Below are 19,431 nucleotides of genomic sequence, written 5' to 3' on the forward strand. Positions count from 1 at the left end.
CAGATTAAACAAAAGGCATTAGGGTTAGAAGAAAGAAAAGATTATAGAAAGGCAGAGAACGAGAGAATCTAAAAGCTAGAGAGAGAAAGAAATTTTGTTTTGCATTAATCACCCATCAGAAAATCAAAAGTCTTTTTCATTTTCCATCAGACAAAGATTAGTGGGATCAACCATGTGTAAGCCATCGGCGGGAAAATCGTGGGCTCTTCTCAACCAAGTTCTCTACCAACCAAAGAAATTTGGGGCAAAGATTAGGGCCTCTTGAATTGTATCAAGGTAAAGGGCCTCATTTATTTTTCATCATTTGGGCTAATTTGCTTTTCTTTTGCAGAAGCAGGCCCAACGAAATGGTAGCAGGCCTAACAATGTGGTGTCAGAGCAACTAGACATTCAAGATCTCAATTCTTGGAGAATCAAGACACAAGTTTTCATCCAAAATTTAAGTAACAAGGTTTGAGGTGGAGAAATTCAATGGCAAAGGAGACTTCGGACTGTGGAAGGCCAAGATCAAGGCGATACTCGGCCAGCAGAAAGCCCACAGAGACATCCTTGACCCATCAACACTCCCTGCCACAGTGACAACCAAAGAAAAGGTGGATTGGGAGCTGGCAGCCTACAATACGTTAGTTCTTAATGTAAGTGACAGTGTTCTTAGACAAGTATTAGATCAAGAAACTTCATATAGAATTTGGACTAAGCTAGAAGAGTTGTATGCTACTAAAGACCTTCCTAGCAAAATGTATCTTAGGGAGAAGTTCTTCACATTTAAAATGGATTCATTTAAAACACTATCTGACAACTTAGATGAGTTCAAGAAGATAGTTACTGAATTTAAAACTCTAAGAGAAATACTAGGTGATGAAAACGAGGCCTATGTGCTCCTAAACTCTTTGCCTGAATAGTATAAAGAAATTAAGAATGCATTAAATTATGGAAGAGATAGCATAAACATAGACACCATAATCTCAACCCTTAGAACTAGAGAGGTTGAGCTACAGGTTGATAAAAAGGATAAACTTAGTGGTGAAGGTATGTTTGTAAAAGGAAACTTCAAACAAAAGCACTCTACAGACAAGAAACCTCATAACCCAGAAGAAAATAAATCAAACCAGAAAAAAAAGTTTAAGTATTGTAAGAAGAAAGGACATCTAATAAAAGACTGTTTTATTTTTAAGAGAAAGAACCAAGAGAAAGAGAAGGATTCAAAAGGCAAACAGCCCGAGGCATCTGTTGTAGAGGGTTCATTCATCTACTCAGATGCCTTAGCCTCAACTCTAGACAGATCTAATCATATAAACCTTCTAGGTAAACATGATTGGGTTTTAGACTCCGGATGCACCTACCATATACATCAATGAAACCCTGGTTTAACACCTTTAAGGAAATAGAAGGAGAAATAGTTTATATGGGAAACAACCAAGCTTGTAAAATTGAAGGCATTGGCTCTGTTTCCATGAAACTCAAAGATGGAACCATCAAACTTCTTAGGAATGTGAGATATGTTCCTCTACTGAAAAGAAATCTAATCTCTTTAGGCACGTTAGATGCTATAGGGTGTGAATACAGGGGTAAAAGAGGAACTCTTGAGGTGCTAAAGGACTCCAAAGTAATATTAGTTGGGGAAAAGGTACATGACTTATTTGTGGTCAAAGGAGTAGAGATGATGACTGGAGCTTATGTAGCCACCACAAATGAGATTACAAAGGCTGATTTATGGCACAAAAGGTTATCTCACATAAGTGCTAAAGGCCTAGAAGTCCTATCTAATCAAGGAATTCTCCCTAAAAGTCTCTAAAAAAATCTAACCTTTCGTGAACAGAGTGTTTTAGGGAAAGCCACAAGGCAAAGTTTCACTAAAGCACAACATACCACAAAAGCTATCCTAGATTACATACACTCTGACCTATGGGGTCCAGCTCCTACACCTAGCCTAAGTGGCTCAAGGTATTTACTTTCTTTTATTGATGATTTCTCTAGGAAAAATTGGGTCTACTTCCTTAAACTAAAGACCAAGTGTTTGATAGCTTTAAGGAATGAAAACTCATGATAGAGAAACAAACTTCTAAAGAAATTAAATACTTAAGAACTGATAATGGACTAGAATTTTGTAGTGAAGAGTTCAACAAATTCTGTAAAGAAACAGAAATTACTAGGCATAGGATAGTTAGATTCACTCCTCAACAAAATGGAGTTGCTAAAAGACTAAATAGGACAGTCATGGAAAGAGTTAGATGTCTCTTATCTGATGCAATTCTAAGTGAAAATTACTGGGCAGAGGTTGCAAGCTACACTGTGTACACCTTAAATAGGTGTCCACATTCCTTCCTAAATTTTTTAACTCCTGAAGAAAAATGGACCTCACATCCACTTAACCTAGATAACCTAAGGTATTTGGATGTGTTGGTTATATACATCAAAATTAGGGGAAATTAAAATCTAGGGCAATAAAGTGTATGTTTGTAGGGTTTTCTGAGGGAGTAAAAGGATTTAAAATGTGGAGCCCTATTGAAAAGAGGTTTATTATAAGTAGAGATGTCACTTTCAGAGAAAAAGAAGTGTTTATGCAAAAGGCAAGGATATCTATGAAGTTCCTAACAGCCCTAACACCACTAGGATCGAGGTGGAGTCACTTAAAGCTTCTTCCACTAACCAAAACCCTTCTATAGATTTAGAAGAAGAAGAGGATGTCTCAAATGAAACCACTGGGAATACTGAAATTGTACCTGACTTAAGCTAGTATTCTTTAGCTAGGGATAGATAGAGAAAAGTGATAGTTTCTCTAGCTAGGTATATTGAAAATAACTATATGAACCTAGTTCTAAATGCCACAATAGCTCCTAATGACCAAGAACCGCCACTTTTGAAGAGGCAGTGAACGACCCTAATGCTAGGTCTTGGATTCAAGCTATGTGTGAAGAGATGGAGTCACTCATTGTCAATAATACCTGGACCCTAGCTTCTCTTCCTAAAGGTTGTAAACCTATAACTTCTAAATGGACATATAAACTATAGGAAGGTTCTATCAAAGATGAAAAGCCTAGGTACAAGGCAAGGTTAGTGGCTAAAGGATTTACTCAGAGAGAAGGAATAGACTATACTGAAATCTTTTCACCACTAGTGAAACAAACCTCTATTAGACTTCTTTTATCTCTAGTTGCTCAGTATAATTTAGAACTAGATCAACTAGATGTTAAAACTGCCTTCCTACATGGAAACTTAGATGAGGTTATCTATATGGTTCAACCTAAAGGGTTTGAAGAAAAAGGTAAGGAAGACCTATATTATCTACTAAACAAGTCAATATATGGTCTAAAACAATCCCCTAGATGATGGTACAGAAGGTTTAATGACTACAGAGAGAGCATAGGTTTTCAAAGGGGTTCGTATGATATTTGTTCTTATATCAACTATACTACCTATACGGACAAAGTCTACCTATTACTCTATGTTGATGATATGTTACTAGTAGGAAAATCTAAGGAGGATTTAACTCATGTAAAAAATCTCTTAAAGAGTGAACTTGACATGAAAGACTTGGGTCGGTCTAGAAAGATCCTTGGAATTGAAATTCAGAGAGATAAAACATCCTCAACCCTAACCATAAGTCAACTAAGCTACTGTGAAAAAGTTATAAACAGATTCAATATGACAAATGCAAAACTAGTCACTATTCCTATTGCTACACACTTTAAACTTTCCTCTGAGAACTCACTAAAAGAGACAGATATAGAACATTTGACTCAAATGCAATCAATTCTATACAATCAAGCAGTAGGGAGTCTAATGTACTTAATGATATCTACTAGACCAGACTTATCATACAACACTAGTTTAGTCAGTAGATACATATCTAACCTTGAAAAAAGACATTGGGAAGTAACAAAATGGATTTTAAGATATCTTATTTGTTATAAACAGTCAAAATTAACATATGAAAGTACTAATGAATCAAATTTAGAACTATATGGTTATGTTGATTCAGATTTTTCAGGTGACCAAGACAAAAGGAGATCTCTAACATGTTATCTATTCTTATTTGGTCCTAACTTATTATGTTGGAAAGCTAATTTACAGTCAATCACAACATTGTAAACAAAAAAAGCAGAGTATATGGCACTTTCATAAGTAATAAAGGAAGCACTATGGTTAAAAGGATTGATGAAGAACTTTGGTATTAATCAAACAATAGTTAAAATCTACTGTGATAACCAAAGTGCCATACACCTTTCCAAAAACTCTCAGTATCATTCATGGACCAAACATATAGACATCAAGTATCACTTTGTCAGAGACCGAATAGAGAAAGGAGAGGTCGAGGTGCTAAAAGTTCATACCACCGAGAACGCACCCGACATGCTTACCAAACCTGTGAGTAAACTGAAGCTAGCTAGCTGTCTTGATCAGATCGAGAATTTGCTTCCTGAAAGAGGGTGAAGACATGTTAAATCTAGAAGGAGAAGAGGTTGCAAGTTGAGCTTAAAGTGGAGATTTGAAGATAAGCTCATACATCAACATTAAGAAGCTGTTTCACATTTCTTTAATCTTTACAGTTAGTTATTGTAACTACTTGTATTAGAAATTAGTATATAAACTCATCATTTACAAATTTTAGATACAACAACAATACATAGCTTCAAGAAAACTTGAAAGATCTGTAAAGAAAAAAGGTCTGTGACTTAGATTCTTAATAAAACTCTCTCCTTCCCGTGGACATAGGCTTTCATAGCCGAACCATGTACATCGCAGTGTAAATTTCTTCTTCTCTTCTCATCGTCTACAAGATAGCTCATTGTTTACCATTTTCTTCATATCGTCTAGAAGAACAAACGATCGTCTACCTTTCTTCTAGCAATCGTCTACACGATTGCACAATCGTCTACCTTTCTTCCAGTAATCGTCTACACGATTGCATGATCGTCTACCTCTTTTCTTTTGCATCGTCTACCCGACTGCAAGCATCCTCCATCATATACTCATAAACAATCGCACAGATTAAACAAAAGGCATTAGGGTTAGAAGAAAGAAAAGATTACAGAAAGGCAGAAAACGAGAGAATCTAAAAGCTAGAGAGAGAAAAAAAAATTTGTTTTGTATTAATCACCCATCAGAAAATCAAAAGTCTTTTTCATTTTCCATCAGACAAAGATCAGTGGGATCAACCAAGTGTAAGCCATCGACTGAAAAATTGTGGGCTCTTCTCAACCAAGTTCTCTACCAACCAAAGAAATTTGGGGCAAAGATCAGGGCTTATCGAATTGGATCAAGGTAAAGGGCCTAATTTATTTTTCATCATTTGGGCTAATTTGCTTTTCTTTTGCAGAAGCAAGCCCAACGAAGTGGTAGCAGGCCTAACAAGATCAAAATCTATCAATTTCACCTATTCTAAAATTCTTTAAACATATAGGAGCAAGCATTTTTAATGTTTTTTTTTTTAAGTTGAAACCAAATAGAGGGCTAATATTGTAACGGTTTTTAATGTTTTGGGTTAAACTTGAAAAGGTAATCAAATCATTGAGTTGGAAATTAAAGAGATTTTTAACTAGAAGAAGACTATCATGAAATTTAAAAAAAACTTGATAATTTTGTTTACATGGGAGTTTGAAATTACGAGGATGATCAAATCATCCAATTTAAAATAAATGAATAAATGAATAAATAATATTTTTAACTAAGGCAAGGTAATCACGAAATTAAAAAAAATGGAAAAATATTTTGACTTAAATTCAAATTTAAAATTAAGACGGTAATCAAATCATACAAATAAAATTAAAAAAAGAATTTTCTTTTAATTAGGATTATCACAATTTTTTTTTAAAAAAGAGAATATTTTGATTTAAATTACTGTGTGAAATTAAGAAGATATCAAATCATACAAATAATAAAAAAGATATATGTGTTTTAAACTAAGATATGATTATCACGAAATTTTTAGAAAAAAAAAATATTTTGGTTTTTGAATTAAAGATTCAAATTAAGAGGACAATCAAATCATTCAAATGAAAATAATGCAAAAAAAAAAGAAAAAAAACTAAAAGATGGTTATAAAGAAATTAAAAAGCAAAATATTTTGGCTTTAAGTTAAAATTTGAAATTAAGAGATAATCAAATGGTCCAAATAAAATATTTATTATATTTAACCCTCTAATAACATTCATATATCTTTCATCAAATACAACTAAAGTATGTATTTTTAACATGATAAAACATGTGCACATTCAATTAGTTTATTACTAGTATTTTATATCTTTTTTCCGAAAATATAGTGACTCCATTAAATATAGGATACTTATAATACATAGTGGAATAAGAGAAAAAATTTAAAAATATATTACATCTTTAAAATATTTATAAATAATGCTAGTTGCATAAATAGAATTCAAGACCAAAATAATAGAATATGTAGTACAAGGATAAAATAATTACATATATAGATCAAAAAATGGTAAAAGATGAAAAAACTCATGTCTAACCACCATTTTGCTCGCTTCTTCCTAGTTTTCTCAAATTAAAAGTTATCACTGATAGCCACTGATAGCTGCTATTAGCTATTATCGCTGATAGCTTCTATCAATTGCTATCGATGATAGTTGCTATCAGCGATAGCTTTCAATTTGAGAAAAATTAATACAATATTTAAATATTAGCTTTTAATTTACTATCAATTATATGTAGCTATCGTTGATTCACTTTCATCAATTGAAATCAACCTTGAAATATCAGTACTTAAGGCTATCGGTGGCTTTTAATGATAGATTTATAAATAGTGATCAATTTTGAAAGAAGACCAAAAACTTTGATTACCACAGTAGCTATCACTAATAATCTTTTATCATGGTTATCATTGATAGCAGCTATCAGTTGCTATCACTGATAGACTTTCATCAATTAGAATCAACCTTGAAGTATTAACACTTAAGGCTATCAATGATAGACTTCTATAACTAGTTATCACCTTTGAAAGAAACTCGATATATAGATAACACCTAAGTTCTATTACCGATATCACTAACACCACTCATATTTTGGTTATCAGTGATAGCTTCTTTCACTGATAACATCACTGATAAGATGCTATCAATGATCTCACTAATATCATGTTATCAGTGATAGTTCTCTATCACCCATAACGTGCTATCAGTGGTAGCTTCTATCATCGATAACATGCTTCGGGTAGTTTCTATCATCGATAACATGATATTAGTATTAGCTTCTATCACTAGTAACATGCTATCAGTAGTATGTTATGATTGATAGAAGCTACTAATGATAACATGTTATCAGTGATAAAAGCTAATACTAATAGCACGTTATCGATGAATACCACTGATAGCCTAAAGTTATTGGTCTTCTTCCAAAGTTGATCACTATTTATAAATATATCATTGAAAGCCACTGATAGCATTAAGTATTGATATTTGAAGATTGATTCCAATTTATGAAAGTGACCAATGATAGCTACATATAATTGATAGTAAATTAAAAGCTAATATTTCAAGATTGTATAATTTTTCTCAAATTGAAAGTTATCGCTGATAGCAACTATCATCGATAGAAATTGTTAGAAGCTATTAATGATAGCAGCTATCAGTGGCTATCACTGATAGTTTCTGTCAGTGATAGCTTTTAATTTGAGAAAACTAGGAAGAAGTGAGCAAAATGGTGACTAGGCATGAATTTTTTAGTCTTTTACTATTTTTTGATCTATATATGCAATTATTTTATCCTTGTACTACATATTCTATTATTTTAGGCTTGAATTCTATTTATGCAACTAGCCATTAAATATAAATTTTTGAAAAATGAAAACAAATATATTTTAAGTTTTAATTAAAATTTATCGTATTAAAAGTACTTGTTTTTCTTACAGTTTGAATATTATTGGGTGTTAGATAATTTCTATGAACAGATTGTTGGTTGTTCAGATTATTTAGATGAAGCTTCCGAACATTTTATTATTTTTTAAAATTTTTAAGAAGAAAAACTTGTTTTGAAGTTTCTAATTTCTCTCAGGTTTGTGATTAATACATTATACCATAAAAAAGGAAAGAAAATCATTTTGTTAGCTCAAATGATAATATATATATTACATCATTCGATTCTTTGAGCATAGTGCTTGAACTGCTAATCTTGCAGATAAATTGGTAGCATTGCCCAATCCAAACGACTTTGCAGATACATCAATTGAACAATTTTCCATACGAATGCAAGTCTTTTCCACCAAAAGAGCACTATTTGAAACATCCCATGACCCTTTTTTGAATGAACCACATTTTCCCTCTGGATTTCCATAGCTAGCAAATTGGATCTCAGAGATGATATGCCCTCCCTGACAAGACAACTCTAACGTGCTTCCATCATTAGCATTTCCACATATTGTTCCTATAGTGATGGTCTGAACTATGACTTGTTGAGGATTTCCACCAATTTCTTCAAACAAAAACAACGTGTTGGTGTCATTCGATAGAAACGATCTTGAAACATGATACCATCTTTGGGAAGGATTCCCACAATTTCCAACGCACTTGCTTGGGTCATATGCGCCTCTATAGTCACAAGTAGCACTACAACTATCATTGCCAGCAATGAAAGAAGGCCAAAATCGACCTATGCTTTGTCCATTTACCCAAGCCTGACCTTTTCCCATTCCTTGCATGTCGAATGTTACAGGGTCAATTCCTGAAGGTGTCTTAAAGCTTGTTTTGTACCATGTCATTCTCCTGCCAATAGATTTTTTATTTAATGTGCTCCATTTTGTTCTCTGTGAGAACATTGGATTGTAAAGTTGCTTTATTTCTCCATTTAATCCAACCTTATAAGACCATAAATTTGATGACAAATCAGTTGTGACATTTCCATCTCCAATTAGATAAATGGGACCTCCATCAATTCCAGTTGGCACAGTGTCATAAAATGCATCATAATTTTTCAATCCTACTGTGGCACTCAAAAGGGTTATAGTGTTGGTTCCGACTTTTAATAGAATGGGTTTCTCAAATACAAAACTCTGGCCATTGCTTCCCCATTGCGATCCAATGTACCGTCTATTAACAAAGGCATGAAGCACATGACCTTTTGTATTCACTTGTAGAGTTACATTTTGAAGTGAAGATGTTGAATTAGTTTCAACATTTGTCATATACCACAAGTAGTCACTAAAATCAACCGTGGTTCCTTTTTGTTCCAAAAGAAGGTTTGCATTAAATGTACCTTTTCCTTGTAAAGTATCTCTCATGGGTTCCGGAGCCCAAACCCATGACAGTTGTGCATTTTCCTTCTCATTTTGCACCTTCACAAACATAGATGTTTGGGAATTGATCTTTGCAGTGTTGAAAAGCTCTTTGTTGCAACCGTTAAGAATGCTCACAGACCAAGCTGGCACAAAGTACTTTCCATCTGCCTGCAAATCTATGGTAGCATCATTGCTGGCATCAGTGTTGCTCAAAAAACAAAACCTCTCCCCTACTGTGGGGTTGGAGAATTTCGTTAAAGTAATAAAGCTACCAAATTTTTGGTCTGAACGGGTGCCGTTGGTGAGGATCTTCTCTCCCATTTTGATGGATTCATGAAGTTGTTTGAGATGTCTCCATTTGGGTTGATTCATGTTTCCATATTCATCAAGTGGGGCATTGTAATCATAAGATGTAGTAATGAATGGACCTCCCGATGTTCTTCCAAAGTTTGTGCCTCCATGATACATGTAATAGTTGTTAAACACACCACCAGATTGAAAAAATCTTGCCACAGAAAATGCTACATCTTCTGCACTTCTATAAGGGTCTTTATCGCCCCATTTCTTGAACCATCCCACCCAATTTTCAGTAAACATTTTTGGGCTCTTAGGATTGTTAGGACTAAAGTTATCACAATAGAATCCATTGCATGTATTGATGATAGGTTGTGGGGCATCACTTTGTTGGCACATGATCCATGTTACACCAATATTGAGAGATTCAGCCATCTGAGCACACCAGTTGATATATGTTTTTCCTGCATTTCCATATGGGGTTATCACGTTTCCATACTCGTTCTCAATTTGAGCTAAGATTATTGGCCCTCCTTGTGATGCAAAGAGGTTGGCTTGTTTGCACATATTCACTATCTTTGTTGTGAAAGTTTGCATTTCATTCTTGTAGACTTGATTGTCAGTTCGAAGTTGGATTCCCGGCATATTATGCAACCACAATGGAAAGCCTCCATAGTTCCACTCACCACACACGTAAGGACCAATCCTCATCACAACATATAGCCCAGCCTCTTGAACGAGCTGGAAGAATTTGATAAAGTTTAAATGTCCAGAGAAATCATATTTTCGTCGTTGAGGTTCGTGGCGATCCCAAAAAATGTACGTCTCAATTGCATCAAGTTCACCATCTTTAGCTTTTTGAATAAGATTAGGCCACATTGCTTCGGTGCTACGTGGATAATGAATTGATCCTGAGAAGATAACACGCCGTTCACCATTGATAATTATTGCATTTGAATCATAGGAGACGCTGCCTCCTTTACAAAAAGAAAAGCAAGATAAAGTTACAACAAGGGGAAGAACAAGCCACTGAAAGTTAACCATATTTGATTTTACAACTTTAGGCATTTCTTTTATATCGCGATCAATGTGTTTATATACAAGGAATCAAGGTAAATATGTGATAGGTCTTTCCATCAATCTTTGTACTCTATTTGTTGATGAATTCTAAATATAGGAATAATTTAATTGAATTTAGCTGGCCAAACTTTATCCGTATGAGTTGCTTTGGTGAAATTTGGAAAATACTTTTTTTAGAAAAGAATTTCAAAAATATTGTTGGACCTTATCCTGAAATAACTTATCACCCAATTAAAAATATTACACCCAAAGTTTGTTTTCCCAACATGGATTTGCTTATTCATTTTCCATCTTTGGTTTGAATTTTAAAGACATCAACTTCATTTGATTAATAAAGTATGGCTAATGAATTCAATTATAGTGAATGTTGAGTTTGAGTTTTGTCTCATTAGTGTGAATCTCATGAATTCGACTATCTTTCTTCAACTTTTTTATTTTTAGATTTTTCATTTTGTGCATTGGGGTCATATAATAAAATAGTACATGGTAAACAAAATAGGTTTCCATATGATTTTAGTCTCTCAACTCTAGGTTTAAGTTTTTATTGTCCTCATTTTTCTAAAGAAGTATACATTTTTTCCTTATTATTTATACTGTGATAATGACATGACCTCTTACTTGATGTTGAAATGAATAAGCAATTATATATCCATGTTTTGTAAATAAGCTGCCAAATATGCGGGCTAAAGTTTTCTAACTTTTCAACATTATGTTCTTGCTATGTGTTTGGTGTCAAGAATGATGTCGTTAGTTCAAACATAACACAAGACAAATGGAATTTGTAAAACTCATAATACTAATAAAACTAACAAATAGTAATAGCGGAAGTACGATGTCGATCCATAGGGAACTTCTATTAATTTGCAAAATTAAGCTTTGAAATCCAAATTGAGAGAGGGGGGGGGGATTTGTTGAATTTTTAAGAAACTAAGTAAAAGTAAAACAAGAATTGATATGATTTTTTGGTAATGAGATTAATGAGAGTATGAGAAAAATTTTGTAAGAAATTCAATGGAAAAAGGATCTTGGGCCTTCTATGTAGATTAACCTAATTCTAACATAGACTTAATTGATCTTTTGTAATTCAATTGTTCCATAGCTCACTAAGGCTAAGCCCTAATGCCCTAATTAGCCAATTAGCCTAAATTGGTCAATTAACCCTAATTTAGTTCATAGATGTTTCCTAAAGACATTCCACATCTAATTCCTAAATTGCATCCATTTCTTGGGTTTTCCTAACTATGACATTTTTTAAATTAAAAAGACTAAAATCAACCATGATTAATATGAATGTTCTAAACTAGTAAATCTTTTAAAGAAAATAGTAAAAGAAGTCCACATTTTCTATCAAAATTACTAGTTCTTGCAACTTTATTACAATTATGCTATAGAGCCATGTATTTTTAAAAAAAAAAAAAAAAAAAAAATCAAACAAATTAGAGGCGTTAACTTATTTCTATAAGATATTATTGAAATTAACAACAAGAACAATTAAGAACAACAAACTACAAGAGAAAATTTAAAGAAAAGTCTCTAGAATTGGCTTTCCTAACATAATCCCCAAGAAAGAAAACTTACCTACTCATGAAGTGGAAAAATCTTAAAGAAATCTATTGAATCTTACAAGAAAATATACAAAGGTTGAAGAAAATTATGGAAATCTCTCCAAAAAATACAGAGAAAAGCTTTTAAAATCGTAAAAATGGGTCTCTCTCCCTCCCAAAATCTAGGAAATTTTGCTTTTATGTAGGTGATACAGCGTTGCAATGCTGGTAGGAAGCATTGCAATGTTCCCTTGCATAGGCACATGCACTTTTTATCTTTTTATTAAAATTTGTAGCGTTGCAACGCTTGGAGATAGTCTTGTGACATTGCCCTATTTTTCAGAATATTGAACACTATTATCTTTTAGCGTTACATGAGCATTGGGTTTTGTATTTTTCTAGCATTGCAGCGCTACTTTAGTGATGGCAAAATGGGAATTAACCTGACTTTTTTTCTCTTTGGTTGATTCTTTGTTAATTTTTGCTCTTTTTATCTCCAAATTTCTTCTAATTGCTCGAAACTTCTTCCAAAATTATTTTACCTATAAAATTGAGATATTAAACAAATTAATAGTATGAAATTAAGGGAGTTAACATGTAAAATATAGTTATTTTCAAGACCTATCACTATAGTAACCCATGTAAAGATTTTTTTGACCAATTGATTTAATAGCATGTCTTGGTAAATCTCGATCGAGATCGATACTGAGACAATTTTTTTTTTTTTTAAAAGTGGCACATTTGAACCATCAATTTGTGCATGGTGAAAATCTCGACCAGGATAAGGAGCAGGATGAGGAACAAGATAAGACTTTGGGTATATACTAAAACTTGATCCTCTTTTATGTCGCCATATAAAGTTAAAATATTCATATTATAGCGATGTCTTTGTTTATTGGATTTTTATAAAAGAATGCAATATTAATAACAACTTATTAGATAAAATACTTAATAATACTTTTATTGATAAATAGAATATGTTTACAATATTTACGAACTGGGAGTTTAGGACATTCCCAATAATCTTCCACTTGGACTAATACTCTAGTGAGACAAACATATACATATATAATGTTTACAATGTTGAGAAATATAGAGAGAAGATACAATAAACTAGTGCAAAACATATGTCAGGACATGCACACAATGTAGTATACATCAAACTCCCAATTGTCGATGCATACGAAATTCCTCAACTTCTTAAGGTGTCTTAGGATATTGTTCCTTCGACAAATGAATTTCATGTCTAAAAGGTAACATACGCTTTTTGGAATTTCGCATATTATACCTTGATAACATTTTGTTAATATAAGATATCTGAGATAGTGCTAGGGTTTTGTTCTTATGATTTCAAAAGATTTGAATTCCAAGAACATATTGAGCATCTCCCAAATATTTCATTTGGAATTGGGATGCAATCTCTTTACGTCAGCAAGGAAACTTGTCTCATTCCCAATGAGCAAGATATCATCAACATAAGTACTAGGAATGCTACAGTTTTGTTGACAATTTTCTTGTTTACACAAGGTTCGTCAACACTCTGTTCAAAGCAATAATATTTGATCACATTGTCAAATCTTATATTCTAAGATCTAGAAGATTGTTTCAACCCATAAATGGATCTTTTAAGCTAACAAACTTTTTGTTCTTGACTCTATTCAATGAACCCTTCTAGTTGAGACATGAAAATACTTTCATCAAGATGGCCATTCAAGAAAGCTTCTTGACATCCATTTGTCATATTTCATAGTCATAATATGCAGCAATGGATAAAAGTATTCTTATTGATTTTATCATGGCAACAGAAGATAAGGTTTCTTCATAGTCAACCCCCTCCTTTTGGGTAAAACCTTATGCCATGAGTCTTGCTTTATAGGTTTGCACCTTGCCAATTTGGTCTCACTTTCTCTTGTAGATCCATTTACAACCTATAGGTTTAACCCCATGTGGTTGATCTACAAGTTCCCAGATAGAACTGAAGTACATTGACTCCATTTCTACGTCCATGGATTTTATCTATTGTTCCTTATCAACATCTTCCATTGCATGTTTAAAGGTCAATGGATCTTTTAGGCCATCACTAGGTATGATGTCTTGAGTTTCTATTAAACCCATTTAGCGTTCAGGCTAATAAACAACCCTCCCACTATGTCGAGGCATTCTCAACACTTGGGAAGGATGTGATGGGGTAATAACTATTGTTGATGGACCAGCTTGATCAACAACTTTTGTTGATTTGTCTGTAATATCTTTGGTCATTTCATTCAATATTAGTTTACAATGAGGTTGATGATTTCTAATATGATCTTCTTTCAAGAATGTAGCATTTGTCGATACAAATACTTTATCTTCTTGGGGATCATAGAACAATCCACCTTTTGTTTCCTTAGAGGATCCTATAAAGAGGCATAATTTTTAACGTCGTTCTAATTTCTTAGGGTTCTGTACAACTCATACGGTGTTTCTGAAACAATTATTGAGGGAACCATGTTCAGAATATATATCACGGTACTACATACCCCCAAAAAGATTGAGGTAATTGAGCATAACTCATCATTGAACGAACCATGTCTAACAAGGTTCGATTTCTCCTTTCTCCAACACTAATTTGATGTGATGTTCCAGGTGTTGTCAGTTGAGATTGAATTTCATGATCTACTAAATAGTTCTACAATTGTAAATCCATATACTGACCATCTCGATCTGATCGAAGTGTTTTAATTCTTTTACCTAATAAGTTTTCAGCTTCCATGTTAAATTCTTTGAACTTTTCAAGAGTTTTTGACTTGTGACTCATTAAGTAAATATAGCCATATCTTGAATAGTCATCAACAAAATTGACGAAATATTCATATCCAGCTCGAGCTTTTACATTCATTGGACCACAAAGGTTTGAAGGTATAAGCTCTAGGGGTTCTTTGGCACGAAGAACTTTTCCAGAAAAAGATCTTTTAGTCATTTTTCCTTCAAGACATGATTCACACGAAGGTAAAGAACTATCTTCTAACTTATTTAGATGACCATTTTTAGTCTCTCAATCTTGTTGAGATTTATGTAACTAAGTATGAGATGCCAAAGATAGGCGTTAAAAGAAATATTTCATTTTTTATGTTGAGTTTCTGTCGTTTTAAACATCTATATATTTAAAATGGCTTTTGCTTCAGTTGGTTTTAATACATAGAAGTTATTTTCAAGTCTAGCAAAACAAATGTGAACACCTCTTGAAAAAACGAAACACTTCATTAATTTCAAAAGACACTTTATACATATTTTCTAATAAACAAGATATGGAGATCAAGTTTCTTTTCATTTTTGGTACATAATACACATTCTTTAACAAAATAAAATATTCTCCAAAATATAACTTAATGTCTCCCACTGCTTCAGTTGAAATGACTTCTCTTATTCCCATCTTGAAAGTCATTTTGTGTTATGAGAGTTGAGTCCAAGAACTAGTCCCAAGATAACCGCCAAAAAAGTCTTAGATTCTGGTTTATATTGGGACACATTTTTTGCAAAACTTATGAGCGGTGTCAGAAATATTGAGGGTTGTCTCGTAGGAATGAGATGCCACAATTCCCTTTTTTTTTTTTTTTTTTTTTTNATATTTGATGTTTGGGGGATTGACTTTATGAAACTTTTTCCTTCTTCTTGTGGGTACAAATATATTTTATTGGTAGTGGACGACGTTTCCAAATAGGTGGAAGCAAAGGCCACAGTTACTGATGATGCTAAAGTGGTTACAGATTTTTTAAAGACTAACATTCTTTGCAGTTTGGCTTCCCTAAAGCAATCATCAGCGATTAGGGATCATACTTCTGCAATCGAGTCATTGCATCTTTGTTGAAGAAGTACGGTGTCCAACATTGTATCGCCACCCTGTACTACCCTCAGACTAATGGGCAAGCAGAGGTGTCCAATAGGGAAGTAAAGACAATTTTGGAAAAGGTGGTCAACCCAGGAAGAAAGGATTGGAGCCTTCGACTTGATGACGTTCTATGGGCCTACAGGAAAACTTTCAAAACTCCTATTGGAATTTCCCCTTACCCGATGGTTTATGGTAAGGCTTGCCATCTTCCAATTGAAATCAAGCATAAGGCTTATTGGACAATCAAGAAGTGCATCTAGGACTTAGAGGCAGTTGAGGAGGCCAGACTTTTACAACTTTGGGAGTTAGAAGAGCTGAGGTTAGAATGTTTTGATAATTCCTTGATTTATAAGAAAAGAGAGAAGGACCTTCATGAAAAGATGCTCGCACCCAAAGAGTTAGGGTAGGACAAAAGGTACGTATTTATAACTCTCGACTAAAATTTATGCCTAGTAAACTCGGTCCAAGTGGATTGGACCCTTTGATGTTTCTTACGTTTATCCTTATGGTGCAGTAGACATTACTAATCTTGAGATAGGAAAGGTTATTAAGGCCAATGGGCATAGGTTAAAGGTATTCCATGATTGCGAGTCTTTGGATTGTTTTGACATCGCCAACCAATTGGACTTGCCGGTGTACATTTGAGATTGAGCCATCACGGTCGAGCAACCGATGATAAATATTTGCGCTACCTGAAGGCAGCCAAGATTACTTGCTTTCTTGGATTAGATTTCAATTAATTACTTCTCCTTCTATTTTTCATTTATTTTGTCGAGCCTAATTCTTCCTATTATTTTTGTTTACTAGGATTTTTTTTGAGAAAAAAGAGTTGAGCAAAGTGTCCTACATCTTTCCTTCATTCCATTGTTCAGGGAAGTATTATGATCCCTCGTGCTTTATTTTTTATCACATTGGGAACAATGTTTGATTTAAAAGTTGGGGGTGGGGTGTTTGGATTTTTGGCCCAATTTTTTTAAATTTTTATTCATGATATTATTTAGGGTCCTTGAGCGTTGTGCTCGAACAATGCTTGCTTGTTTAAGTTTGTCTTGCTGTTGTGTTCCTTATGATGACTAGCCTATGACACACTCGTAGGAATTGTTTTTGCATGAGAATAGGTCTTAGTGATATTTTTTAAAATTCTGCTTATTTTATTTATTTATTTATTTTTACATTTCCAAGCCCTTTGCTTATCTATCTTGACCCTGTATGCTTGCATAGAATTGAATTATGAGACCATAAGTTTGTTGTCACTCTGATGGGCCTTGGTGATAGATATTAGTCTTTTTGTGGTTCAATTTAGTAAATCATGCTTTGGATGTAGTCAATTGATATCGCCGTCAATTAGTTTTTTTAAAAAATTATTATTTATACATGTTTCGGGGTCTACTCCTCTTCTTCAAGGGTATGATTAACCTGGGGCGGTTATGAAACCTGTGGTTTCCCTCTGAGCTAAAGTATCCCAGAGGAATGAGTAAGCTTAGGCGCTTTTGAAGGGAAATTGGCCCGTAGTTGGATGATTCGCATGACACCCATGTGGGTAAACCAAAACGAAAGTCGATTTCCTAAATTAAGTTTTCCCTTTTTATTTCTATAAAATAAAATAATAATAAAAAAAGTAAAAGCATGTAAAAAGGGCGATGGTGATTAGATTTTGACCAATCCAATGATATATCATTGCCACTTTGAATTTAGGAAAGCTAATGTAGGATCCTTCGAGCCAGTGTAGGGGAAAATCAATGGAAGATTCATTGGGCCATTCCGAGCTCGCTCTTATATAAAATAAATCACTTTGAGCTTGAATATCCATTAAAAATATTTTTTTAAATAAATTTTCAAACTGTTCATGAAATGATGAAATGTTTTTTTTATTACCCTTTTGATTGTGAATCTGATTCTAATTGGTTGTTGAGGCTTGAGTAAGGAACATTTTAGTTTGACAAACTAATTAATTTTGCATGATTTTTTGTTCTAACTTTCTGGAGGACGATCAAGAATTAAGTTGGGCATGTTTGATAGCACTTGAAATGTGCTATCTTCTTCCGCTTAATTAAGGGTTGGTTAGCTACTTAATTTGGTTTAATTGATTATTTTGAGCTCGAGTCTACAACCAGTCGGATTAAGCATTCGGAACTGAAAGGCGCTAAAATGACGATGTTAGGAGCTAAATCCATCAAATGATGAAGTAAGAAGGCTGATGCACTGTCGAGCATCGCAACGCTCTGATTAAGCTTTGGTCCAACGGTAGCTTGACGGTGTGGAACAAAATGCCCAGATGCAGGGCAGCGTCGCAACACTGCCCTAAGCGTTGCCATGCTCTGAAAAATCCATGACGCCACTGATAACAGGTAGAAATACAAGTTATTACAGCTCAAATAAGTAAACAATGAGAGAATTCGATGGTAAAATAGGCAATATCATGTCCGAAAGCGCTAAACTAAAAGGAATTGCAATCGCGAGTGCTCATCGCATAAAAGCAGTTAATTTACCTATTTTGTGCAGCTACAATGCGATGGCGCACATGAAATTGCGATCCAAAGGCAAAATGCGTCAGCGCGCTTGAAGTTGCAACGCAAGTCATGCGATCGTGTGAAGTTTCTTAAAAAGGTAGCCACATAAGACCTCGCATCAAGGCGACAACATAATAAATCATGATGGGACGTAAAACTGATAATAGTCGACTCCGAATTTAGTTGACAAGTCGTTAAAAGCCACACTGTAGCAAGTACATTGAACTTTCGGTGACTTTTAAATGGTGCAACAGAATAGGGAAATTAATGCCGCCCATCATTTCAATCATTGTAAGAAAAGCTGCTTCACCTTGACATCTATAAATATCGAAGGCCACTAGAGAGAAGGGGGAGTTAGTGAGTTCATTCCCGCACATACTTATACATATACATAGAGGACGGAGAGAGCAAGGAGATGAGGAAAAGGCGGGAGAAAGTGTTCCCGAACAGATCGAGAGACTGCCAGAAAGCAATAAAAAGGAGAGAGGGCCAACCCTTGTGAGAGCAAGAATCCACAACTAGAACAGAGTTGAAGTGATAAAGAGCAGTGTAAAAGGCCACGGGAAGCAAGACATTGCCTACCGGGCTTGTTATCTCTCAAATCCATTTGTTATTTTGTATTCAGTACTTTATATTGCAGAAAATGGAATCTTCATTTCAATCTATGTTCAATCTCTCCATACCATGCATGAGTAGCTAAATTTCTGAATGGGTTGAGAAGTACTTAGCTAGCATGACTTAAGATTACATTTTATGCCATCATCTTGTCTTATGTATGCATCATTCACCCTTTAGACATACTTGAGAGAGTAGTCTAAAGATAGAATCTAGGCTTGAGAGAGTCAGATTTGAATCGCATAAACAAGAGTAGAAACTTAGACATAAGTTCTATTGCTATTTACGCAT

At 34.0% G+C, this 19,431-nt stretch overlaps 1 protein-coding gene across 1 annotated transcript; it reads right to left on the reverse strand.

Annotated features, from left to right (window-relative positions):
* Positions 1–8,055: 8,055 nt before the first annotated feature.
* LOC120084787 (beta-galactosidase 15-like) lies at positions 8,056–10,567 on the reverse strand. Its single transcript, XM_039040607.1, has one exon. It carries the CDS (start codon positions 10,565–10,567, stop codon positions 8,084–8,086), a length of 2,484 nt encoding a protein of 827 aa, XP_038896535.1. The 3' UTR covers positions 8,056–8,083.
* Positions 10,568–19,431: the final 8,864 nt, after the last annotated feature.

This window comes from Benincasa hispida, chromosome 9 (genome assembly GCF_009727055.1).
Source record: "Benincasa hispida cultivar B227 chromosome 9, ASM972705v1, whole genome shotgun sequence".
Classification (NCBI taxonomy): Eukaryota; Viridiplantae; Streptophyta; class Magnoliopsida; order Cucurbitales; family Cucurbitaceae; genus Benincasa; species Benincasa hispida.

Excerpts from the sequence above, each read along its gene's own strand:
- LOC120084787 (XM_039040607.1), bottom strand. The coding sequence starts at position 10,567 with ATGGTTAACTTTCAGTGGCTTGTTCTTCCCCTTGTTGTAACTTTATCT.